The sequence below is a fragment of the Ciconia boyciana genome, chromosome 10 (assembly GCF_034638445.1).
Source record: "Ciconia boyciana chromosome 10, ASM3463844v1, whole genome shotgun sequence".
In the NCBI taxonomy this organism is placed as follows: domain Eukaryota; kingdom Metazoa; phylum Chordata; class Aves; order Ciconiiformes; family Ciconiidae; genus Ciconia; species Ciconia boyciana.
The window spans coordinates 31500691-31528250 of NC_132943.1; the positions used below are offsets into that span (position 1 = coordinate 31500691).

General features: G+C 37.5%; 1 protein-coding gene across 9 annotated transcripts in view; it reads left to right on the forward strand.

Annotated features, from left to right (window-relative positions):
• The window catches only part of HYCC2 (hyccin PI4KA lipid kinase complex subunit 2), a 59435-nt gene extending 32262 nt beyond the window's left edge, over window positions 1–27173 (forward strand). For 6 of the 9 annotated variants that reach the window (XM_072874925.1, XM_072874927.1, XM_072874923.1 and 3 more), the window contains 9 exons: window positions 700–879; window positions 2876–2956; window positions 3603–3718; window positions 4492–4587; window positions 6356–6472; window positions 7153–7240; window positions 12723–12882; window positions 14108–14275; window positions 19157–27173. In XM_072874925.1, coding sequence (XP_072731026.1) covers window positions 700–879; window positions 2876–2956; window positions 3603–3718; window positions 4492–4587; window positions 6356–6472; window positions 7153–7240; window positions 12723–12882; window positions 14108–14275; window positions 19157–19761 — 1611 coding nt within the window. In that variant the 3' untranslated portion in view covers window positions 19762–27173. The remainder of the gene's footprint in view (window positions 1–699; window positions 880–2875; window positions 2957–3602; window positions 3719–4491; window positions 4588–6355; window positions 6473–7152; window positions 7241–12722; window positions 12883–14107; window positions 14276–19156) is intronic. The other 3 variants (XM_072874930.1, XM_072874931.1, XM_072874932.1) reach the window with 3 other exon arrangements.
• Window positions 27174–27560: the final 387 nt, after the last annotated feature.

The following is a 27560-nucleotide window of genomic DNA, read 5'->3' on the forward strand; positions in this document are numbered from 1 at the left end:
GCTGTTTTTTCTTTTTTTTCCCTGTTCATTACCAGTTCTGTGGATGCATCTTAACTATTGGTTTGGCATTGTAGACTCTTAAAATGGCAGGGTTTTTCTTGTGCTTATATCAGACTGACTTGATAAAGGCCTTTTTTGATTCTTGTACTGAAACCCAAAGGGCAGCTTAAGATGGAAAAATCAGTTTGCATTGTAATGAACAAATGCATGCTTGTGGGGTTTGAGACTAAAAAGCTGTAGGTAAGAAATTAATTCATATTTCTGTCAATAGACTTGTCATTAGCAGCTAATCTTTAACCAGTGTACTTTTATAAACCTTACAGCTGCACCATTAAAGTTTTACGGTGCACATAGTTCAAGCCGTGTGTCTGTCACATGCCTTAAATTAATACCTGTATGCAAAATAAATCTCATACTAACAGCAATAGAGAATAATGTTCTCAAAGCACAAGATGGTAGTGGCTATAGTAAGGCTACGTTTCCCAGTACTGCATACCAGTGCCCCTCAGGTCTGTCCCTATTGATCTCCTTAAAAGGAATGCAGATACCATTTTGGTTCATTCACTTCCTTGCCATCAAGGAATGTCATTTTTACTGGCTGTAGAGGCTATATCATATATAGCCCCTATATTTGCTGTTTCATTCTCCCTTGTTAGAGAAGCCTAACTGTAATTCATTAGCCTTTTTGCCTTTCCGCAGCTCCTGGAGCCTGTTTGCCACCAGCTCTTTGAACTTTATCGTAGTTCTGAAGTTCGGCTCAAGAGATTCACACTGCAGTTTTTGCCAGAGGTGATCTGGGTGTATCTGCGTCTTACTGCCAGCAGGGACAGGCAGAGTAATGGTTGTATTGAAGCATTGCTGCTTGGCATTTACAACTTGGTAAGTGAGATGGGTGGGAATGGCTGAGGAAAGCTTTGATCTGAGGTTTTGCATCACTGACCACGAGGAAAAAAGTAAATTATTAGAACAACATATTTAAAATTATAATACATGTACATGAAAACGTATTTAATCTGGAGAAAAGCATAATGTAATGGAGGTTTAGTAAGAATGTGTTTGCAAAAAATTTTTTTTATGGTAATCTTTTTCGGACAAACATTTTAAATAAAAAGGGTCATCTCATGGGCTTTCTTGAACTGTTATATACTTGTGTTTGTAAGGAAAATAAGTAGCCCTCCTTAATGTTGAAAAATACAACTTTCTATGGAAATGATTGTCAGGCCAATGTGCTTGGTCAATCTTCATGTCTCATCCCCCCCCCCCGAATATGTCTTTTTAAGGGTAATTTGAAGCTGAAACCACTCTGCATGCTAGCACTTAGATACGTGCATGTGTACATTTAAGGCAGATAGTTGTCTTTAGTGGAACTGTGATTTTTAAGAATAAGTAAAGGTAACTGTAGATGATTAAGTTTGGCTGTTGGATGTAAAAGTTTTTTATATCCTTACCTTAGCCTGGAAATGTTTAGTCTTGTAATGTTATGACGCTGTTTGATAAATTTAGCAATACTGCCAATATAGGCATTCTCTAATGGGAATTTCTGTGTTATAGGACTTTAAAACATATTATACTGAAACATTGCCCTTCTCTCTACTATTATAGTAAACCCCTCCTTTAAATTGTGTATTATGTTTCTACATATGATGAGACACAGAACAGTCACATTGTGATTCTTAAGAATAAAATATTCTTGTTATATGTCTGTAGATCAGCTCTAACAACAGGAAGATCCAGTTATTTAGATTTATTCTGATAGAAAAAACATTGGAAACTGCTTGCTGATTTTTGGTACTGTTTGCTGGGTTGAAGTAGCACGTTTATCTTTGTCAACTGTCTTCTCATAAAGGTCCTTTTGCAGTTCCTTTGAAAGTCATGTTGGTGATTAATATTTTTTAAGGATAGTAATTTCTTCATTCTGTCCAGATTCAGGAAGAAAGAGGCCTCAAAATGGACAGTGGCTCCTGCTATTTTTTTTTCTTTGGTTAAATTGTTGATATTTTTCTGCACATATACTGAGACTGAAGGAGTGAAGTTTTCTCAATTTTTAGGAAGTTAAAGACAAGGATAAATCTTTTGAATTCTGCTAAATTCAATCAGCTGTCCTCCCGTTGTAATCCTTAAAGCCTACTACAAGTACTGTGCTACCTTGGACTAAGTTTTCACATAAATGGGAGTGACTAGAGCTCATTGTTTGGAAATTTGCTGTACAAAGTGAAAACGCAGGATTTTGGACTCCTTTTTGGTATAGTCTTATGTAATTGCTCGTAGTATATTTGCTTGAAAAACTGCTGGATTTGCTTATGTAGTAGCCTAGCAACTATAAAACCTGACCAGTTTGGAAGCCTTTTGAGAAAATATTCTGTGTATTTCTTACTGATAGAATGCCTGAAGAAACTTTGCAAGTCCCCTTGATTTCACCTTTTCTCTGTGGTGCATTTATTATGAAGTACTGCCCATTGTCAGCAAGTGACTCATCGGCCCTCGTGTCTGTATCTTTTGGGCTTAAAGTTTAGCCTTGCTCCACTGTGCAATTCTATTATTAATAAATGCTATAATGTAAAGGGGGGGCTAGAAAAACTTTTTGTTCTTTTTTGGTTTTGATGAAGTCACACTGATCAAGGAGCCAATGCTGGGTTTTTTAAGTGTTGCAGACTGATTCTGCAAAACAGTCTGTGATAGAGGTCTTTCCCATTTTTTAAATATGTATGTAAATTTGCTGATATTCTGCAAAGGCACAGAGACCTTAGGGTGTTAATAGACTTATCAGATCAGGACATCTACCTTCTTATTGTTAAATGCCTTCTAAGATTTGAAAATTATTCCATGTCCTATTTCCTTACTTCTGTTTGGGTTTTGGTTTTGTTTTTTAATGCAGGAAATTGCTGACAAAGATGGAAACAACAAAGTCTTATCTTTCACCATCCCCTCATTATCTAAACCGTCAATATATCATGAGGTAAGAGAACTGCGGTGGTAAATTAGAACTGGATCTATTAGAGGAATGAAAACTGGATCCATTTGATGCAACAGGCCGTTTTAGATGCATCTTGTTGCAGAAAGTTTTCAATGTCAGTAGCTTGCAATTAGTGTAATTGAATTCAATAGCATTAGTAGAAGAAAAGGAATGTAAATGTTGAAAAATCTTTGCTGACAGTGCCCATTTTGAACAGAGGTTAGTTGTGTCGTACTTGCAACTGTGGTTTTTTGCCTCCTATGTGTTGTTAGTATAAAACTAGTCTTCCTTCTTCTAACCCTTCCTTAATACAGTTTGAACTTGGAATCATGTTTTCCTTTCTCTACTGTTACTGTACAAAAGGTCTGTGCAATTAGGATAAACTTACTATAAATGGATATGTAAGAATCAAAGTTGAAAATTGCTCTCACCTGCTCTATTGCTTGTAAGTGTGGAAACTTTATAATAAAGAAATTAAGTAATGTTTTTCGATTTACTGTACTCTGGAATAATCTTCATTTTTACAGATCACAAGATAAGTTTGTCTTTTGGCTTGGGTGGTTAGCAGTTTTAATGCTTTTGGGGACCTTTTACTTATGGCTTGATTTCTCCCCCCTCCTTCCTTCCTCCTCCCACCACCTACTTCTAGCCCTCTACTATTGGATCCATGGCTTTAACTGAAGGAGCTCTATGTCAGCATGATCTCATCAGGGTAGTTTACAGTGATCTTCATCCTCAAAGAGAAACCTTCACAGCACAGAACCGGTAGGTGGATGTATTCTAATATGAGAGGTTCTTCACTAGGCGGAGAACAAGTCCTTAAACATTAAGACCAAGTATATTATGTGTTCAGTCCTTTCTCAACGTAGGTGCTTGGAAATAAATAGAGAACAGTCTTGGTAATCTTAAGGTATAGTATTTTTGTTGTTTGTTCCAACTTTGTGTTTTCTTCTACTAGTTAATGTAGAAGAGAGTGACTTCTCTGTCATTTCTGTGTCTGTCAGGAATATCTTTGGATTTACGTCTGTCAACTCAAATTTTCCTGGAAATGTAACAAAATTCAGCTTTGGCTCTGAGGCTGTTGACTGCTTTTTCCACAGGAAGAGAGGAATAGAGCTGAGTGGATAGGCAGAACTAGGGATGAGAAGAAATTGCCCTGCTGTTATAGTGGCTGCCAGCTTTACCTATGTCTAAAGCCAGCTCTGGGAAACTGATAAAATAATTTTGAATGCATTGTAGACTTGTCTAGTTCTATAACTTTGTCCAAATATTATGCCATATGCCATTTCCTCCATAGTTTCTGCATATGCTAATGGTTTTCAGTAACAATAATTTTAAGTGTTTAATACTGAACCTTTAATAGCCTGTTTCAAATTAGTGAATTATAATGAAAGAGGATTTCAGGATTTGTGTGTTTACTTCTGACACTTTTTCCTGTGGGGTTTTTTTTGAGACCGAGTTGTAGAATTCTTGTGTTAAATTCTGATGATATATTGAGAATTTAAACCATGAAAGGTTTTGCTCTTGTCTCTTTTCAGGTTTGAGGTGCTGAGCTTTCTTATGCTATGCTACAATTCTGCTATTGTCTATATGCCTGACTCTTCTTATCAATCACTTTGTAGGATGGGTTCCAGGTGAGACATTTGCCTTTGAAATAGCCTTGTAGGGTGCATCTAGACTTCTAAATATTCATCCAGCAAAAAAAAAAAGAATTTACTTGTTGTGTTTAATAACTTAAAATATGTAACTCTTGGTCAGTCCTGCAACTTAATTGGAAATTTGAAACTGTGCTTGTATACAGATAAAACACATGAATTGTCTTACTACTGCATGGGCTTTTGTTCTAGTTATGTAACTTACTGTTATTTGGAAAGAAAAAAAGCAATTTTTGGGGAAAATCAGTTGAAGCTACTCAGACTGATTTGCATTTTTTCGATTTACATATCTTTCAGACATTTTTCAGTATGGTCAGCTTAAAAATCCTGTGAGGAATACCACCAATTTCTTCTACTTCCAAATATTAATGTCTTGCTTCTGAGGATGGTTTATATGATGTGCTTGCACAATGTTCTGGGTTTTAATGGTTTGTTTGGGTTTTTCTTTGATTTGGGTTTTTTTTTCCTTTTTTCCCTTCCTTTCTTTTTTTTCCTTGATAACAACATCCCACTTTCAGGAAAATTCACTACTGTGATTTCTCTAACTCTTATACATGCCCTATACATAACCTTCTACTTGAATAGAAGGTTATATTTGAAGCATTTAGAAGCATCTGTTTGGCAAAGATCCCTGCTTTTTGTTCTGAAAACTCTCAAGTATATCTGATATTCCCATATGCCTGTTTTTAACAGCATTTTTGTCTAAAATGAGATAAATTCTCTCTCCTTCTACCCCCAAACAGAGGAACCTCTTTAAATGTTTTTTTGATTTAGCTTGTTTGCTTCAGCACAATACTGCCATGAAAGAAAAGCATTACATGCAATTTAGTTATGTAGCAAAGAAGGATTAGACTAGCTTCCAACAATGTATATTCTGTAGTAACACACACAAGCAGTTAAGATTACAGCCTGTTTTCTTTCCCATGATTTCTGATGGGAACGGGTTAATTCTTGGTATGTGTCCATCATCTTCACTTGAGTTGTGGCTGTGCTAAATTTGCCAAATATGTTGAATTTTCCTGCATTTGAAAATTAGATCCATTCTTTGGGGAGAAAAGAAAGGCAACATTTTATAGATTAGGGATTTTTTGTTGTTTTTGAAACAGTGCAGCAGTTATTACGTATTAGTGGCCATGTGTTGCTTCCATGATGAAGATTCAGATATTAAAGTTATGAATAAATTATTCTGTTTTTTTGCGGAGGCTCAATGCTATGCAGTATATGGGAAGGCAGGCCCTTTTTCAAGGGTTGGAAGTATTTTTTTTAGAAGGCAGCTGAGAGCAGTTCTCAAGAATACAGTATCTGTGTTATCCAACTTTAGGTAAAAGGTGATTGCATGCTGTCATCATACATTAGATGGGAGATGACTTATTTGTCTTCTATACCACTGAAATGTTTCCTTTAAAGAAAGTTGCTTTTGGTTACTGAATTTTGGGAGAGTCTCCTACTTGTGGCTGGCAGCAGAGAACATCTTGCCACCCTCATTCTTTAGAAGCTGGTTATGATTTGAAGAAGACAGATGGAGTTAATGGCTATATGGGAATAACACTGGATTATCAGCAAGCCACATCTCAAGGCACTGTTATAAAACTGCTTTAATGGTTGGGAGAGCAACCTAAGAATGTTCTGTGTTGTGTACTTAGATTCTGAAACATAAATTTTGAAAATAAACTAAAATCTCTGTGATGTAAAGACATTTATAGTCTTTGTGGGGTTGACATTTTGTTACAACGGTGTGTTTTTTCAGGCTGTGTGTCAGTGGATTTCCACGGCAGCATGAGAAACGCTGGAAAGAACACTGTGGTAGAGTGGTGTTAGACCCTGACTTCATGGTGCAGCTGCTCACAGGTGTCTATTATGCCATGTAAGTGGATGGTTTTTTTGTATAAAGAGAAATGTCTGGTTTTACATGAATTAGAATATAAATGCTAGTTGTTTTATGATTGAAAAAATAGTTAAACTCATAACACAAGTTTATAACTGGATTAGTGTATTTCCTGTTAACTTGCTCCCTCAGATATTTGAAAATATCCTTGTCAGCATTGAATTAGGTGTTGAAGGGCCAGCAATAGGTGCTGAAAAGAGGTAGGCTTCTGGTTTCATCTTTTCCCAAGTTTCCACTACTACCAGATACCTTCTGTTCACAAGCATAATAAGCCAAGGTAACCTGATGAAATGCAGACCTCTTGAATGTCAGTAGCTTCTGAGGTAGCAAAAATCCATTTCTGATGGAAATTCATTTTTGCTAAGTAGTGTTAACCTTTACATCTTGACCCCATTTTTTTTATTGTTTAAGTTTGTCCTAATTATGGCATCAACTTTGTCTTGCTTGCAGGTGACAGGGAGCAGCTTTTTTGTTATACCAACAAGATTAATAATAAAATGCTTTGTCTGTACTTTTAAAAGAAGTGAAGGGGCTGGGGTGTATGCACAGTTGATGAACTTTCTACATAAGCAAAGAAGTGAAGAGCTGGATTTGGGCAGAAGAAAGACAAGATTGAGTTTGTAAGATATGAAAGATAGATATCTTTCTTTACTTTTTAGATATAATGGTCAGTGGGATCTTGGCCAGGAGGTATTGGAGGACATAATTTACAGAGCACAGCTTGAACTCTACTCACAGCCTCTGCTGGTAAGAAACAATCTATTGCAATTTATGGACTTGGTTAAGAGGGGTATGGATGTGTTTCTGAAGTGGATTGGTAATGAAAGCATTTGTGGCCATTTACTGCACTCACAAATGCAAGTGGTTGTTAACAGCTGGTGTTTTCAACATAGCTATTTATACCATGCTTTTTCTGCTTGAGTATTAAGCTAGGGTGTTGGGATCTCCTAGGACTCACTGATGCTGAAAGCTAGGATTTTCTGATGTATAACAGTTGGATCAAAATGTTTGTGTTGTTTTGGCCTAAGCTACTGATGAGTGATTCAAAGAAGCTTAACCAAATGGTTATATGTCATAAGACATCGGTTGCAAAAAAAGGTGTTTTCTTTGCTTCTAGACCTTCAGTGGGTCTTAGACTATGCTGTGTGGTTTAACTGATAACACAGTAGAGAAAGCAACAACAGGATAGAACCGAAAGTGAAAAGGAGCTTCAACTCCAGAGTCAGTATCAGATTTTGATTGATCAAAGTCCCACAGGTCTTAATCTTTACCTTCTTTAGAGAGGAGCAATAGAATGGGGTGGTTCTAATTGTTTGGCTTCTTCAATTTCCACTATACTTGCTGCTCTGATCATAAAAAGAGATAAATGAAATGAGGAAAGTGGTGAGACTGGGGTGGATGCAGGTGGATGTGATTGGGGAGATATGAGGAGGTTGACAGAGAAAGCAGGAATGGAAGGATTTTATTTTTTGTCAGATGCAGGAACGAGGATCAACATAAGAGGGAAAATTAAGGAGAATAATGTAAATAGACTATCGTCTCAGTTTCTGCATCAGAATTATGGCTAGAAGCCTTTAGTGCTCCTCTGAACTAACAGCAGTAAAATTTCACTGCTTTTTACATAACTGAGAAAGGAGTGGATTGGGAAAAATCTTTTTATGTGGCAATCTGAGATCCCTCGCTTCTGCAATAAATTACATAAAATTATTCTCTTGATTAATTAATATTGGCTGTAAAATTTATCTACAAGCTTTCTGACACTGCTGCATTTTAGATGCTTGGTATCCATTGAATTATAATAATAGTTGGTTCCTTTTGGAAATGACTCATCGCTCCATCAGATTGAAAGTTTTAAATTAAATATTGAACCTGCTGAATTGGGCCACCCTATCAAACTACTACATTTAAAAGGTCTGTAGGAGGATCTGGAACTTAATTCAGTTGATGATATGACAGTTTTCAGTCCTGATTGTTCATTTTTAATCAGTGTGGCCTTAGAGATTACTTCTAATTGTAAGAATCTTCTAGAATGTCTTTGGTTTTTTTCCAAAGCTACTTTTGCCTCTCCATCCCATTGTCTGGTGTCAGTGACATCATGACATCACCAATCTTTTTGCCCTTCCCCAGTTGTCAGGTTTTTCATTGTCAGGTTTTTCAGGCATATGCGTGCAGGCACATCTGTGGGGTTTCTTCTTAATACTCTGATTATTGCCTTGCTTCCTGTCTTGTTTTACTCAATTTTTAAAAAGCAGCTTTAAGAAATTGTCAGTTTTATAAAACGATGATCTGCATGTCCTTGGCCTCATGCTATATATTAAAGCAGTTTAACTTTTGCAAAGGTTGGAGTCCTTTCACCCCGTCGCATTCTCCAGGAGATGTGTATAATTTAGCAGCATTATAAAATTTTGTATTTTACACTTAAAAAACTACTGGCACCAAGTAAAATATCATCTGTGCAGCATCCCAGATAAGTTTCAAGTTCAGCCTCTGCCTAGGATTTCCTAACAGCAGCAAATTCTTTGAAGTTCATGTCATATTCAGGCAAATCCCCACATTAGGATTATTTTTAGATATCTGTATTCAAGATATTTGTATAATTATGGGAATACCAATCAGTCATCATTACAATGAGAAACATCACAGTCCCTGTGTTTGGGTATGTCTCTTGGAGAAATATTTTTGACAATGTAGTAGATCCATGCTCTTATTTAAATAGGTTTAAATTATGGCCTGTGGACTTTAAAAAAAAAAAAAAAAATCCAACCTGAAATAGCAGCATCAGAAAGCTATGAAATATCTGTAATACAGAAGCTGTCTTCTTTCACTGTTACCCAGACTGCACTGGAAAGGGCAGGAAGTAATGCAAGGGAAAGGCTTTTTCTGGGAAAAGAGAAGTATCTCTGTTAACAGACAATGGGTGTTGGTTTCATAGTCCTGAAAACTGGGAGTTTCTACAGAAGGAAACTAATCACCAAGCCTCGATGTTACTACCAAGCTAGCCTGGACCTGTGGAGTAGTTCAGTTCCAGTCAATCAGTCTCTTCCTTTGAACACCAGAGTTCTGTGCTTGTTTCAGATTGAAATCCCTGTCTTCAGTGCAGAGATGCACAGGCTTTCTTAAGCTGGTACACAAGAAGCATGGATCAGCAAGTCCCTCTTATAACAGCACCTTTATCCAGTGTATTTTATTGATGTACTTACTGCTTTTGTTGGATGCTCTTTTCGTTAGAGGTCCTTTCTGTTAGGCAAAAGTGGATGCCTGGCCTGAAACCAGCCCTCCTTTGTCATCGATAGTTGCAGACTTGGCTTGCCAAGTCTGAATTGTGCTGTTTGTTTGTTTTCCTCCTTTCAGTGCTGGATTAGACACAGTAAGCAAGTTTTTTTGCATCCTGAAGGATCGCAGTTTTGTATTTTTCTGTCAGAGAAGAGCTGTGACTCATTCAAACTGGTTGTTTAGATTGTTTCAAAGTTTTACCGTTGCATTGATTTTTATCTCCATATGGTTGTCCTCAGTCAGCAGAAGTACAATTTGTGCTGTTAGAAGGGGCCAGCTGTTAAAAGGTTCAACAAGAAAAAGTGCTCTGTCACTTTTCTGGTCCCGTTACAGAAGCTTTCTGCTGCTAATTTTTAAATTTTAATCTTGTATGGTGAGAAGGATACCTATTCAAAAGAGGGCGCAACTCTAGTGAGTAGAAAATGGGAAGGCAGACCATTGGATACTGTTGAACTTGATCTGCTTTGGTCCAGTACAGCAGAAATTAGTTTCTGAAGTCTTTAATGTGATCAAGGATAGGGTGAATGTGGTTTGTACCATTTCAAGAAGATGGCACAGAAAAAGGCCTATGTGTGAATAGGAGAGTAGTTCACAAACAAGTGTTGAGGCTGAGAGATGGCTAGCAAAGGGCAAATCAATGTTGGACAACTGGAAAGCAGAATGATAATGAGCAGCATTTCTGTGATGGTGCCAATAATCTTTTGTGCTGGTTAGAAGTCAGACAGGAAGGCAGTAGAGAAGATGTTTAATGGGGAGTTACAGGATCACAACAACAGCTGAAGATCAGGATCAGCTATATGGCAGCCATTCCAGTCCCCCAGGAAGTGAAAATGATTTAGTTAATATCCTGTGACCTGTGGCTTTACTGTTTGAAACGGTTTCATTTCTTCTCACGGTTGCTGGATGGTTTGCCTGTTATAACTTGTAGGAAAGTCACTTTTACTTTATTATAATGCGAATAAACACCTTTAATTCATGGAGCTTTTATGGCATCCCATATGCATGGATAGAGTCTTTTTATCAAACGTTATCTGAGATCTTCACAAGACAAATAGTACAAAGCTCTGCCAATAGGGTCTGTTCCAGTGGTTTAGTAGATTTCTCATAGTTTGTGTTTTTGCAAATGGTAACAAAAGACAACTTAATTAGTTAAGCAGATTTGCTGTATGTGGACTTTGGGAGTTCAAGGCATTGTTGGATGTCCCTTACATTTCCAAGGCCTCTGGCAACATCAGAATATCAAGACAACATTGATGTGGTTTAAAAGTGCATTAATTGTGTCACTAGGTTGAGGGGAACATATGAAAATGTTGCTTACAGCATAAAACTAGGAAATGCTTTTTTGTAGTAATGTGCTAAACAGTTGATACTACTCCATCAGCTAGCCACAAGTCTTTATACAATAAACAAAATGCCTGTTCTTAGGAACATATGGTCTAAAAGGAAGAAAAATATATGTATGCACTGTCAGAAAAGTGGAGGATCTTGCAAAGATGCATATTCTAAAGCAGATTGGTATTTCATTTGAGAGGACAGAACAGTCAACCTTACAGTTTTATCTGTGTCTTAAAACTGGATTTGCATGCCTTTGCCTTGAGCTAACAAGTAGACTACATATATTTAAGATATGCAGACCACATGTATTTAAATAAATGTGTTTTTCTTGCCATATAGTGAACTCTGTTCTCTCAAGTTGCAAAATCAAATTTTTTTGTGATACAAGAGAAAATCAATTAGGAGCCAACATAAAGTTGCTTTTCATAATGCTTCTTGTAAACTGTAGTGGAGAGAATAGCCTACCCAAATTATGGTGGGAACTGTTGCTAGGTAGGATTTTGTAGAGATTAGCAAGTTACATTTTCCATAGTTGTTTTATTTTAAGTCTAGATGTCTCTGGCCCTCTTATTTTATCTACTGTCTTCATTAGAGGGGGAGTTAGAGATGGCTGTGCAACCTAAGACATCTGTGAATGAAGTTGCGATGTTAAGTTTAAAATGTGGCTAATATTTTTATTGCTGGTTGGTTGTATAAAGTCAATAAGATTTCGGAAAATCAAGGTGTGTTCACTTTGAATTTTTTTTTTTTTTAAGTTTTAAATCACATTTTTTGTGTAGCAACTTTGTTATTGTTGAATACTGCACATGCCATAGAGACCCAGCTTGCTTTTCAAGAGCTGGTACACAAGTTCACTTTGTGAACAATTTACTTGTAAACTAGGAAACATTTAACTGAAAGTTGCTTTTTTTATTTTTTAAAGTAAAACTCTAATCCCACAAAGGCATTTTATGGGAAACTTAAAGAAGCAGTTAAAACGTCAAAGCCAAAAAAGGTCACTCGTTCTCCTTAAAGCTGCAAAACAAAACTTCAACATTAGATCTAATAAAGATGAATGCATTTTAATGATTTGATGCTTATTGCTTAGGTTGCAATTTTTTTTTTTATTTTTTTTTTAAATCTTGCAAGTACCTGCAGTCTAATCCCCTTGGTTAGTTGAGGTTTTTTTTTGGGGGGTGGGGTGGGGGGGTGGGTACTGGGCCTGTATCCCCCACGCACAAGGCCATATGCTGTTTGCATTGGCTTGGCCTGTGACTTAGTTTTATGACATTCTTGTCATAAAACATAAATAGTATTTTCCTTGTCATTTTGCAGTCTCTTTCGGATGGAGACATTCCTGTGTAGGTTGTTACCTCTGTCAATACAGGTGGCAAACATGGAACAAAATAAATTAGCTCAAAAAATTGAGAAAATTCAGCTATATTTTTGGGAATAGGCTTGTGATGAGCTTTTCAATGTAGTTATCAACTGTGAACCTTGGGGATGGGGCCATCCATCTGGATGGGATCTGACATAATGAACAATTCTTGGTTGTTTCCCTTTCTGTATCCAGCAAGAAATCTAATATTGCCATTAGTGCAATCAAGGACAGTAGTAGTATAGCATTTTACTTTTATCTTAGGTTGCAAATGCCATGAAGAATTCACTGCCCTTTGATGCTCCCGATGCATCACAAGAAGGCCAGAAGGTACTGAAAGTAGAAGTTACTCCAACAGTGCCGAGGATTTCTCGGACTGCTATTACAACAGCTTCTATCCGTCGTCATCGCTGGAGGAGAGAAGGTGAGCTTTCTCTGCCACGAGCAGATGCTGTAGTCTACTGTATTCATCATCATCACTGTAATCTGGCTTCTGAGTTTGAATGTTTGCAGAACCATTGGTTGGGGGGGATGTTTGTTTATTTGTTTGTTTTTCTGAAAAGTGATACTCCATAACAGTGTGTAGTATTTTACATCTTCAGAGCACTGCATGAACATGAACATTTGGGGTGTTTGTTTTGTTTTTGATTTGGTGATAACCCATGAGGTAGGTGAGAAAATGGAGAAGCTGAAAAATGTTCAATAAGACTTGTTTTTTTCTCCATGTAACACAGCATAAAATTGTAGGAGTAGAGTTTGGCTTAGAATTTGAGTTCTTTCCTTAATCCACACTAAAACTCAACTGCCTGCCATCATAAATAGCTCAGGGAATGAATGGTATTATCCAGATCTTGATAAGATTCCAGCTACCTAAAGCTACCGAAGGCAATGGGAGAGGGAAAAGCTGAACACCACATTCCTACCATCATATGGCCCAATTTAGAGAGGGGCCATGTCATAAAATAGCTTTGGATAGCTTACAATTAGTCCTCATTTTTCCTCAGTGAGTACTTTTGTCATACGGAAATGTGCTTGACTGTATGAAGAAAAAAAATAAATATGTAGTAATATTTACCGAGGTATTATGACATCTTCAGCGTAGGTGTAGCAAAAAGCTTGCTTTGAAATCACTTTGTCATACTTACAAAGCTTTGTTGCTGCATGTAAAAAACATTGATTTTAAAAAAGCTGCATAAGTGGCTGAAGGTAAAAAGTAGAATAACCTAAAAATAAACTGAGGGTAAAAGAGTCTGAAAACAAGGATTACATATTTTCCTGTGGTACTCTTTTTTTCGGTTTTTTTTTTTTTTTCTTTTTTCTTTTTTTCTGTATCATGTGCAAAAGGATTTGATGACCTCTGGTCTTCAGCTGAATCAGGATGTGCAGGACAACAAGTAGCTGTCTTCTGTTTTCAGGACTCTGGGTCATGTTTGTCTTCACTGTAGTTGCCATTATATTCATTTGCTAGTCTCTGGTCTACAGTATAGCCCACCTGTCCCTTTCTGTAGATGTTCTCACAACTTTTAACTAAGCATGGGTAGTGTTTTGTGTGTTGTTCCATGTCCGATAAATCTTCTATTTTCCCTACCTGGGTTGGAATACCAAGAAAGGAATAGAAAAGCACTAAAATGTTATATGTTGAATCCCAGATGGCTTTGACTTCTCAAACGAGGCTGACTCAAGCATACCTGGCTCACCGATCCAACACGGCTCCACAGACCTAGGGATCAAACGTGAGCAAGAGGGGGAGGTGCTGATGCGCAGGACCCCTGAGCATGGCTTCCTGGAGCCCACCTTGGCAGCAGCCACAACAGAGGGTAGGACAGAGATGAGGAGGCAGAAGTCAGTGAGGCAGTTGCTGGAGGAGGATCCTGGCTCCCTATCCCCAAGCAGAACTTCTTTCCATTCTAGTGTGTGTTTCCGCTATCCCAGGGTGTATTAGCTTCTCTTTGCAATACACGCATCCCCTATATACCTAACATCAGGTCAGGTACTACCTTTTGTTATCACGTGGGCTGGCCTGGGGCTTGCATCTGTGTGGTGAAAGACTGCTTGGCATGGCAAAAATAATAATAATTTTTTAAAAAGGCAGGGGTAATAGCCAAGAGCTTTGTGATTGCTTGGAAACTTTCTATTACTGAGCATGTTTTAACGTAATATTCAGAGGAAAAAAATGCACCAGATGAACATGAATCTAGTCCTGAAAAGTAGACAGTATAAATGGATTTGGCGACAACTTAGTTACAATAGTGTCTTGTTAGTCTGCGGTCTTTAAATTTCCAAGAACGAAGTTTCCTGTTCCCATTAAAAGTCAAGCCTATCTAAGACAGATACACAACTGCTGATGTTTTTATTTGCCAGTCATCCTTTAATTGAAAATTCATACATGTACAACTCATTTATATGAATGAGCTGGCTGCTCTGAAGACAACTACCAAAAAAGCGCTTGTGTTTTCAAAAGGAATCAGGTTGTCATGTTTCTAAAAACTTTAGAAACAATTATTGCTTTCTTTCTCAGTCATGCTGTCCACACAAATGCTGTAAGACTTCGTATGTCTGCATTCAAGAATAGCAGATAGAGTAGCTGGTAGAAATTTATTGTGCTTAAATTCATCTGTTATTAATTTCCTCATCTTTACTCCATAAAAGACATAGTTTTGAGTACTGAATTTGAGTCATGATTTCTCCTCAGAGATAAGAATTAATTTCTTGTAAATTTGGCTAAACATATTTTCAAGTGTTCTGTCTTAGGTCTTCTTTTCTATCTGAACATTCCTTTGGTATTTCCAGCCTCTCTAAGCTTATCAGTTGATCATAAATGGTATTTATTTGCACATTTAGATATGAGCTACGTAGGTTTCAGATTTGTTCTTCTGGAAACAATAATCTGGAGATTTTGGAGATTTAATGTCATGTTATCACAGAATCCTTACCCTTAATCAGAGTTGCTATCAAACAACAATTAAGACATCATGCTTCTGTAGAAGATAGTTGCATAAAAATGTTTAGTGCAGGTTTATAATATGCTCCTTGGTGCATAGTGAATTTGAGCATGCTCAGTAAATGAGTCCTGTCTCCTCCTAAATTCACTTGTTCATTTGGTCTTACTCCGTTTTACTAAACTTTGCATGTGCATGACCTGAAGGATGTGGAGAAGTCCTCAGCTGCAGAGAACCTTCTGGGAGAGACAGGAAGTGGGAAAGAAGTTGATAAAGATGTGGCCTTCTAGTCTTAATTTGTTTTAAGACATCTATATAATTTGGCATGTTCTTGGATAAGGCATCATTCCACATGCTTTACTTTGATAGAAGTGGGATGAATACCCCTTACTTCTGTAGCATTAGCAATGTATAATTGCAATGTGTAATTACATGCTTGGGCAAACTGAATTCTGCCAGTTGATAGCATCTGAGAGAAGGCCAAGTAATGGAGTTTGGCGTGACTATCAGTATAGAATTGTGTGTGTATATATAGTGGTCTATGATTTTTACTGATGCTGATTTCACAGAAAGTTTCAGCTAGCAAATTCCCTCTCATAAATATCACTTTGATATCAAACAATATAATGAGACACTCATAATTTCTAGTGACTTTTCAACCTTCAGTATGGGAAGGATAAACAGAATAAAAGTCACTTTAAAAAGCTGTATAAAACCCCTTCTTCAGATCAGTGTTTTGACCCAATAAGTAGAAAAAGGCAGAAGATTTCAAGAATGACTCAGTAATGCCTTACAAGGTATTCTGTTTCTGAGTGGTAGCAGCTGTGGTTATGTGCACTATTTTGGGTCAGTGGAGAATGCTGTATCTACATCTACAGAATAATTATGTACAGGCATAAATAACAAATTCTTTGGGGACAGACTTACTCTGATAAGGAGCAGTGAGAGTCCTGAATACACACTGTAGTGCAATTGATATAATTTCTGTCAGGTTGCGCTGTCTCTATCTCTTCTGGCCTTACAGTAGAAGGGTGCTTGGGAGGAGTAGGTTTTTAGTTTTTGTTTTATTTTTAATTCTCTTATTGGTCTATTGGGGGGAAAAAAACCCAAAACTTTATGACTTCATCCTGTTCCCCCCCCCCCCCCCCCCCCCCCAACAGAGTATGTAAGAACTCAAACATTTTTTAATTGTTTCTGAAGGCAGTTTTTAGAGGAAAAATAACATGTATTGGAAAAATAATAAGTGTTTGCTGAATTACTTCAATCCCACTGTGAACTTCTATAGGTATATGGATCTGACTTGACAGAAATTCTCTTGCATGTTGTCTTCTCTATCTTCTTCATTTTTGAGCACTGCTGAGCTGCTTGGGCCTCTATATAGTTGCAGCATCCAAAAGCTTGCAACAACCCCTCTCAGTCTTGTCTTTAAATTCTGTGGATAAAACGCCACTTTTTCAGTGTGACTCTTCTGCTTCACTGTCCCTGAATAGGAATGTCTGTTTTAGCATCCTGTTACTCAGCAATGTTTTAATGTAAACTTTGAAGATGGCTGATGTTCTTGTAATAATAAAAAGCTTAGCAGTATTGCCTGGAGATACCTTCTTGCAAGTTAGACATCTTTCATTTGAATAAGAAGGGCTTGAGAGGGGACTTCAGCTGCTGCTATTGCTGCTTGTAACCAAACACGCTTTCATCCAGCTTTGCATGATTATATAAAGAAACATAAATGTTGGTTTATTGAAAAAGTGTTCTTGCTTTCAGTATGTTCCAGTTATGTCATATTTTTATTAGCATCTTTGGTTATGTGTGGGAAGGTTGGGGGGGGGGATGGAGATGTGGTGGATTGTGAATAAAATATATCACTGTCTAATGTAAGAAAATATACTTATGTCTCAATGAGAAGATGAAGGCCTAGTCTGACCAAACAGGGTGGGCAGGAGGGGGGGAAAAGTGTATATATATTTTAAATATGGTTACAGGAAGTTAAAGCAAGTAACACACCCATCATTTTAATAATAGCCCTTGAAACCTAAGAAGCTGCTTCTGCTAAGGCTAAAGGCTTTACCAAGGAAGGAAGACTGCAGTAATATGAACTATATTACCTTTTTGCTTCTGGGAGGCTAATGAGTCAAACAGAACTATAAAAATACAGAATAATCTCACATTGCATTGTTCTGAAAGAGGCCTGAGAATGGTCTGATTTGGAGATGGCTAAACATCTTTTGTAAGCTGATACACAGTCATGGTAATTCCAAGGCAAAGTTTCCTGAAAATAAGTAGTAAATTTAAAACAGAATAATAAAACCTCCCTGTAAAGTTTTCTTTTTGCTTTACACTTCAGAAATGCGAACTTGGATCAGGCTATATTCCTGCTACACAGAGGCAGCAACAACACTGAAAGCTTTGTGTCTGTTCTGCTTGCCATAATGTAAAATGTTCCTTAGTGCTGTGCTAACAATCAGCATGAAAGGATGAGCTTCCACTCAAATGTTAGAATCTCTTATCCTTGCCACCACTTTTTCCCCATTCCACAAAAGAGATTTAAACATGTTTGCTTGGCGGCAAGCTGGGTTGAACAAACTGCCAGTAGAGCAGTACAGTGGCTTTAGCTGGGACAGATCCATAGGCTTTGCAGATTTCTCACAAATAATCAGGCTCCACAGCTTTTATAAAGAAAAGCAAAATTCTTATAGCCTGAATGTCTGCTGTTTTGCTAACGTGGTTAAACTTTATGGCTTTTTGCCACTGAAATGAGATATACGGAGCAAAAACTCAAGCTCCATTTTCAGTTTTGAAATTTGAATGCTATTCAGTTTTCTACTGAAACAATAACTCTTCTTTTGAGCACTTAGAGCTTAGAAAAAGGACTGGAATAAGATTTAAAAAAAACCCCAAGTGTACAGCCCTAATCATATTATAGGCCTGAAAACAAGGATTTAAGAAAGAAGTTTGTCAGGCTTTTTTTTCTCCTTGAGAATTCCAATCAAAAGCACAGTGCCTCTTCTACAACATTAAGTGTTTCAGAGGTTAAATTTCTCTTAATAGAAGAGTTGGGTGTTTTCTCTGAAAAATCTAGATGCTGAGATAAAAGCAAATATGGTGGAAGCACCTAGATAGGATTGCTGGAAATGCAGGGAGGATTGAGCTCTGGAGGAGAGAGAACTAGGAATTATGTTAATCTCCAACAGAAAGTATAGTCACATCATTTGAAGTGCCAGCTACACACAACAGAAGCCTTCTACCTCTGTTGGAGCATTGTGATTGCTGGCCTAGGAAGTAGCCTAATTCTGAAGCTTACCGAGCACTTGCCAGAACTTACTCTGACTGGAAGAGATCCTGAACATGCTTAGTTCTTGCCTCAAAATAGGATAAAAATAATCTGAAAGGTTTGCTTTTTTTTAAGCATGTGTAGGAGGAGAATGGGCACCAGTATCTGCAGACAGAACTAAAACAAATTAACCAAATGGGGCCTAATTCTTCTTGTTTATAGACAAAGTTCAGGAGATATTCTGACTGGTAAAAGTGACATAGAGGAAAGGCAAGCTCAGGGAGTACTTATTGTTAGATTCTGTTATTCTGCTAAATATGACAGGAAGATTATTGGCTGACAATCAGAAATTTTAAAGCAAGTGAAAACCAGGTGGATTAGCAAATGAGGTTTGTTTTGACATTCTGTGTGCATCTTTGTCTTCATGTAACTTGAATGCTTACTGTGTGTTCTGATTGGTTTGGGGTGTTTTGGTTGTTTTTTCTTAATAGATGCTGAAGGTGTAAATGGAAGAGAGGAATCTGTGAACCTTAATGATGCTGATGAAGGATTTTCATCAGGAGCTTCCCTCAGCAGCCAGCCAGTTGGGACCAAACCTCTATCGTCTGTATCCCAGAAGGGCAGCTTAAGGAAAACAGCAAGTGGGCGTTCTGCTAAGGATAAAGAAACCTCTTCTGCAGCAAAATCCAATGAGAGCCCTCGAGATTCAGTAGCTCGGAAGCAGTACATGCACCAATCCACTGACCTTGGTGCAGATATAATTGAGATGACACCTACTAAGAAACACCTCAGCCTGCCTGCTGGGCAGGTGGTGCCAAAAGCCAACAGTTTGAGCCTGATCAGGACCGCCAGTGCTTCCTCCAGTAAATCATTTGACTATGTGAATGGCAGTCAAGCAGGCTCCAGTGTTGGAGCTGGTACAGAGGGTGTTACCAATCTAGGAGCTGGCAACACCAATCGGTTTTCAACTATCAGCCTACAGGAGGACCGACTAGGCCAAGCTGGGGAAGGTAAAGATCTCCTTCCCCCAGGAGCTCCCCTAACCAAGCAGTCTCGATCTCCAAGTTTCAATATGCAGCTGATATCCCAGGTGTAACTTTGACTCCCTTCCTTAGGACTCCCTCTTTCCCTTTAATCCCCAGGCAAGTTCATCCTTAGGTGAAACACGAACCATCATCCCGCAGTGTGAAAATACTGACTGTTGTGATCTTGTTTGATTTGGTTTAGCGATCATACTGTATTACTGAAACAGCAATAATTCTTCCCTCACCTTCATCCCCCTGCATCCCGTACCCCTTCCCCCCACCCCCCCCCCCCCGCCCCGTAAACATGGTTGTGAAGCAGTATATAATGTACTGTATGCCTTTTTCCATGCCTTCCTTTCTCCTTGGGTGATGTGCAATCCATCGTAGGCTGATCAGTCCCATTTCAACACTGTGAGACTGGAGACACCGGCGGAAATGGTGAATGTGATCCCTATGAGATGATGCTTTGGCTTTGTTAAGAAATAGAAACGGGTTTGTTTTCTCGGTCTACAGTACTGCAAAGACTACTGGATCATGACTTTTCTTTCTCAGAACCAGGAGTGCCTCAGAGATTCTAGTGTGACTTTGGACCTCTCTGAGTCTGTGCAATCAATTCTGGGGAGGGGATTGTCATTGCTGCTCCTGGCTGCCTACAGCACTTTTTTCATGAAAATGAGGGTAGTTTTTTCTTGCCTGCCCCCAGTCTCTCATCCCAGAAGCTTTTGATGTTCAGCAACTGAGACATGCATATTAACAAGTTGTTGTCCCTCAGAGAGAGGATTCTAAGTAGGTAATGTAGGTTACAATGCACTTCTAATGGCGTTGTAGCCATATGTAACGTTACATGTCTTCCCCTCCAGGACACAGGGTCATTCTGCATATAGACTAAAATTTAGACAACACCATGCTGTTAAAGCAATTTGGTTTGTAAGTGGGAGGGAAACACTACTTTCCCAGGAATTAATGGCTAGCTCTGCTCCATTTTTGTTGTTGTTGTTGTTCTTGTGAGGTGCTGATCACTGAATTGAAAGGTGTATTCGGGTAAAGAGTATTTCTCAGGCTGCTTTCTATGGTATCATGGCTGTTGGACACCCCTGCCCCTCTCAGCTGCTTTCTCAGTGTCCCTGAATTCAATCATGGAGTCATTTGAAGAATCCTGCAGTCCAGACAGACCGTACGCATAAGGGACTGTCTCAGGGATAGAGACAATAGTTTGCTAGAAACACTGAAGCTTCAATGTGAAATGCTTTTCTAGAAACACCATTTGTGCAAAGGGGTACTGACAGTCCTTTTTTCCCTGAAGGATCACACTTCATTGCCTTGGTATTTATAACCCGTTGAGTTTTTTTAACTCTTATTTTAGTGGATTGGCCCTACTCTAGGAAATTCAGAACTCATGCCATTGAGCCAAGCCTTGAATGTATATGACTGGTGTATGGGCAGTGGCTGGTAGTTGCGCTAGAGAACGCTCCTTAGAAGCACATTTCTGGTTACATAGGAGAATGTTTGTCAGTGTCTCTCCATCTCTCTCTCTCTGTTTTGGGATTGCTAGAGAGAAAAGGGGAAAGTTCATCCTCTATACTTAAGTCATGTATGATATCCTGGAAGTTTACAAATTGTAAACCCACAGGAAAGAGTTACAATCTTTATGTAGGCACTTTGGTTTCACTGTCACTGTGAAGGATAAACATAAGCAGTTATAAATAGCAGGCTGTCTTTGAATGATAGTCTTTAAGAAATTCAGGACAATGACATGGTGTTGCATTGCTGGTAGTTGGTTTGGTTTTTTGGTTGTTTTTTTTTTATTTTGAATCTTTATTTCAAATAGAACTTTTTTTCAAATTTACATTAAAATTCATTTAAAGCTTTGAAGGGGTTTTTTGTGGTTTGACGAGTTACTTTGGTAGTCTAGTCTGCATATCTTACATACATAAAGTGAATTAAACAGCATCTGGGCTGATGCAGAAATTCAGTTAAAGAGTAAATAGTATCATCATAATCAGAAAGAAAAACTTACATTTTCTAAATTGAAGTTTATCTTTAAGGACCACGAGTCACACACAGATGGAACTAAGGCAAAGTTGAGATTAAGCTACGAGGCATTTTCTGTAAAAATGTCAAAAGCTGTATATGGTTAAACTCTTCTTTACTTTATAAGTTTTGCTAGTGGAGACAATTGGTAAGTCGTGGCTGAAAGTACAAAGTTTATATTTTGTAGAGGCCATCACAAAGAAATTCTATTAAAGAGCCATCACTGTAAATTGAAAAGGACCAAATAATTTGCTTAAATCTTTGCAAAAGAAAAGGTCAGGAGTGTCAGCTAATTTTTTAATAATTACTTTATTTTAGTATTTTAAACAGTAGAGTTGTTCATTAGCAAGGTTCTCTACTTTCTACATTTGCCATTATAAGCATTCCTCCAGAAGTTTTAGGACACTTAAATTGGCATCAGGCCAAATTTTACAAACCTTTTTACTTTTTTTTTTTTTAAATATTCTTATGTGTGGAGCCCCACACTATTAAACTATTTCAGGAAAGTGAGACAGCCCAGTGACTTCAGATGGGGAAGTCAAAAGTATGTGCATAAATTCGAATTGGTTAAAACGTTAGTCAAACTACCTTTTAAGATATTTTTACAGTTCTCATTTTGATGATGTGCCTTTTGTTATGGTTTCATCCATTGTATTTTGGTTTGTTCTTGTGTATATATACCTACCCCATATAAGGCTTTTCAAAGAGTTCAAATTTATCCCTGTAAAAAATATATATATTTTTTGCTATGTGCTGATGTGGTACATCTGTAGCTTCTCAAAATTACCCTTTTAGTGCAATGTTTCAGTTGTGGGAGATTGTTTTGTCATTTTTCAGACAAGTACTGTTCAACATCTGTCTTACAAAATGAGTCATCACTAATATCTACAAACCAGCTGTAATAACAGGCTTTGCCAGTGCTGTGTATCGTGTTTATCATTAATGCTTCTAGATGTGTCTCAGACTATGCCAAGGTGCATTAAGATTGTAGCGAAACTTTACACACTGAAGTTCAGGACACTTCAAAGTACTGTGGCAGAAATAAAATCAGAAGTGTCTGGGATGTGGGTTGAGGGAATAATATGCTGGCTTTCTGATTATATATGCTAAGTACTAAACAAAGTACAAAACATACTTCAATTTTCTGACACCTGTGCAAATATTTAAACGTAAATCTCTTTATCCTGAATTCACTCTGCTGTGTCTTGTTTTAGAACATTTGGTACTTGACATTGAGGCACTAGATTTAGATTTCTGCAGTATTTCAATGCAACTGCAGCATTATAAAAGAAGGTCAAAAAGCAGAACACTATGATTTTTCCCTGTGTATGTGCACATGCATGCACATACATATAATTCTTAGGTGAGGAAGTGTGGGTACTATATTTTGATGTATATATACATGTAAGTAGGGGTAAATGAATTATTCCTTGATACAATTTTTACCTCATTACAATATGCTGCCATTTCGCAACTCATTTTTGGGGGGCTTTATAATTTTAAGAAAATATAAAATGTTGGTATTGCTAACTCTAGCTTTTCAGGGGTTTATTGTGAGCAGCTTTTTGGTTGAATGATGAGCCATTTTTTCATCCTGCAGGCAGCAGTGTGATGAAGTAAAAATACCTATTAAAATGAAAGTTTAAATTGCTGTATTATCCTTTTAGTTTTCATTTGGAGACTTTGTATGTCACTGTGCATTTTAAATGCAGATTTCTTTGAACACCCTTTCTGATGTGAATTTGGAAAAGTTTTTTAACAGCATACTTCATTCTGTAATGCTGAACATCACGTTGCAGCCAGTAAGCATTAGATCTAGTATTTGTAGTTTGCAAGTGTGTTGGTCTTAAATACAGCATTTCCAACATACTCCTGCTAGCTTTAACATAATTAAAATTATCTGTTTTAACATCAAAATAGTGAGAAAAAAATTGTTTTCTGACAAAGTATTTATTTGCACTACTTTATGAATACTGGAGTTTACTGGGACAGGGTTTTTTCTCACCATGTGAGGTTTATGTGTGTGTGGGTAGGTACATACATTTGTCACGTGTTGACAATCAATTGCCTCAACTGTGTGTATACTGTATGTAAATATGAACATATTTTTCAAGATTAAGGGGGAAACCTGCATCTTAATGGTGGTAAAGCTACTCTGTAGTAAGGTGACCCCAACTCTAACCCCTTTTTGTCTCCAGATACTATGTGGTTTGTTTTAATTCTTTAATGAAGATTACTAGTGTTCTTGGAAAATTTTAGCTCCAGGGAAATTTTCCTCAATATTTAATATATAACATGTTCAGAGAATTATATTTTGAAAAATTAATTTTGGAATAGATAATTCTATGCTATGGCTGTATTTTAACCTAAGAGTTTAAACTTGTCCTATTTTATCATGAACCAATGGCTATCTCTTTTAAGTGTTCAGCATTTTAACTTTGGTCACAAACCAGAAATTTTTGTTTATCTTGGCTTACAAATTTAAATTAATTTGAAGACTAAGTGAGAACTGAGAATAACTTTTTGAGTAAAATCATAAAAATCAAGCAGTATAGACTAGGCACTGTACTCATAATCCTGGAGGAGGTCTGGAAAATATAGTGGAACATGTTTGAATGAAATGTATGTACTGCACACAAAACAAAAAGATGTTTCTGATGTTAGTAAATCTAATAATCTCATCCTTAAATTCTGCAATTCTCTCATTGCCAAAGATACTGCTACCTAGGCATGTTTAATATAGCATTAAAGCCATTAGCTAGGTCTCATTTGTAACAACCATTTACATCATAGGAATAGTTTGCATCAGAAGAGTAAACAAGCCCCTTTTATTTATTTAAATTTCTTGTTTAGGATAATTGCAGGATTAAAGTTGCAAAATATCACTCCTTTCCAAGCATGGTAAGCAAAGAAGCCAGATCCTCTGTACTTGCATTGCATTCTTGGTTTATATCAAATTGTTCAATATTTTATATTTTCTTCAGTATTTTAAATGCTGTGTATGGGCCTTAATCTCTCTTGATTATTTTTTAGTTTGTTTTCCCACTGGTACTTGGATAAACTTTGCTGTGGAAAGCTTTGCTGTAGGTGATTCAGGGTAACATCATGACATGGGTGTTGTGTTAGTGAATACATGTATCAGTCTGTCAAAATTCGCATGCCATGACCAGCTGAAGAGCCAAAATACTCACCTGCCTCTTACACAGTGGTGGAAAATGATGGAGAGCTGTGAGCAGTTTGGTTTGTCAGTAGTTCCTGAAAACAAGCAGTAGGTGGATTTTGCAAGACTGATATGTATGAGGATTTCCACATAGTCATTATGAAATTTTATTTAAAATAAAACAAATCTTGGAACAAGATTTCAAAATATAACAGCTAGCCATTTCAGATAAACCTGCCTAGTAAGTTTGGCAAGTGTCAAGGCCTGTGACATTAAAAGTTGAGTAGCAAACTGGAGAAGTCTTAAGGGTACCTTATAGCTTCCAGAAATGGATTTAGTAAAAAACTGTCCCATGTTATTTGTCTGTATTCAAGATTTAATGAAAAAATTACAATTTTTGCTTCCATTCTTTTATTTATTTTTCTCTAGGCTACCCCCGTTCCCTGATTTTTTATTTTTTTTTTTTACTGTGTTCATCGGATTTTATCAAAGGTAGTATCTGAGGGACCAAATGAATTTAAAATGGGTCCATAAATTATCCCTCCTGTTATAAAGGATTACTAAACTATTCCTGTGAGGAGCTGTTGATGGGAACAGATGTATAGTAAAATTTTGTGTCTGTACAGTAAAACCTTGCCCTACATTTTTGCTTGTGCATGATGAGCAAAGTGATGAGATCAAGTTTTATTAACCAATTACTTGGTTGTAAGCTCCCAGTGTTTTACAGTTGGTGAGATGTAAGCAATTCAGAGTGGAGTATCTTTGCATTCTGATAGAACTCTTTGACTCCCGAAGAGATGATTAATCACTCATTAAAATGTGGTATAGAATTCACACAGGTTTTTGGTTTTAGAGGGTAAAATGGTCAGGGGAGATTTCTGTTTAGGAGTATCTCCTAGTAAAGTGACTCTATGGTGCTTTGTCATGGAAACTTCCTTACAAATCAGTAGTGGATCCTGTGTGTTTGAGTCCTCATCCTCCCCAGAACTGATCACAAAACAGAAGAAATAGTATGAGTGAAGCAACCTTTTACCTTTTGTTCTAAAATAAGGAGGACTTGGGAGTGACAGAAATACTGGCTATTGACACTGTTCTTTCTGTCCAGGCAGTTATTGTTGTGCTAGACTTTCATGCTATTCGTTTATAAAAAATGCAAGTAGTAAAAACTTTGTGGCTTCAAGTATACAGTAGATGTGAGTTAACAATCACTCAGGATAAACCAACTTGTCAAAGTATTAATAGATTCCTAGTACTGGGGTGTGTCTGTGTTTTTGTGTGCCAGTGTTCAATGATTACTTTGAAACAAGACTTCTTACTGTTTTCTTGCAGATAGTGAATACTTTTGGGAAGGATACTACTAGCTGGTTACTTATGGAGAAATACCATATGATTAAATAAAATTGAATCATTGAACATTTTTTCCATATCGAAGATTCCAGGAAAAAGCTAATAAAGATTTTTAGTAATTAAATCAGATAATCTTAATACATTTTAGATTTACTATGGTAGCTTTTATTTGCTATAAAAAAACCCCCAACTACTAAATTGAGGTACCCCATGCTGCATTTTTTAAATTTGTAATTCCTGTACTTTACAATGAATCTTTTGATCTGTTTTCATCCTTGTAAGAATACAGGATATGCCGTCAATTTTGCTAGCAAAAAGAAACATTCTGCAAGGGTTAAAAGATTATTTTCTTACTTTTTTCTGTCATACCAGGTTTGTTTCTCTGAACTAAGGTTTCTGAGGATTTTTACTACTTTAGCATTATGTAATCTTATCTCTGTCATAGAAGGAGCATAAGCAGCAAGTAGCCCACTTCTTGTGGACAGACAGGCTAGGCGAAAGGACACGGATTGGTGGTGTGAGCCCCTCTTCACCAGGATAGCCCTGCGTGCTGGTATGAACGCCAGGCGCTCAAGATTCGGTACTGGTGAAGGACTAAACCAAACGGGTTATTAAAAACCGCGACCTCTGCTGTCTGATGTCCTTTAACCTGGGACCAGGGAAAATCTTCATTCTTAGAGCTGAAGATGGCACGTATTGAAGATCATGTTATTGGTGCATGTAAGCCATTATCTTAACTGTCTTACTGAGCTGGTTAATGCTGTTGACTGTTGTTGAAATGTGAAATGTAGTTACTATTGACTTTGTAAATACCTGCCAGAGATGAAATATAATTATTTTAAATCATTGTAAATAAAGATGTATAAAACTCGACACAATCTGCAATGCAGAAAAAAATTATATATATATAAATATATAAAGATGTTAAATAAATATTGTGCTGTTTCCGAGCAGAAATGTGTACTTTGTGAATTGCCTTTTTTTTTTTTTAAAACTTTGATTTACGTTGCTGGGGGTGTGTAACGCCGGGTACATCTGCAGGGTTTCATAGCTCGGACACCTACAAACAGGCGAGTGCGCGGGGTGGGAGGCGGGCAGCAGCCGCCGGGGGCTGTGGGCGAGTTAACTCTGCCTCGGAGCGTTCATCGTAGTTGCTGTCGTCTTGAGCGCTTCTCTGAATAAGCGGGGGGCCGGGGCCGGGAAGAAGCGGGGGGCCGGCGGCGGCTTCTTCTCTGAAGAAGCGGGGGGCCGGCGGCTTCGCGTCGTCAGGGCAACCCACGGCAAGGGCAAGCACGCGCTTCGCTACCAACGGAAATCCCGCCTTCTCGCCAC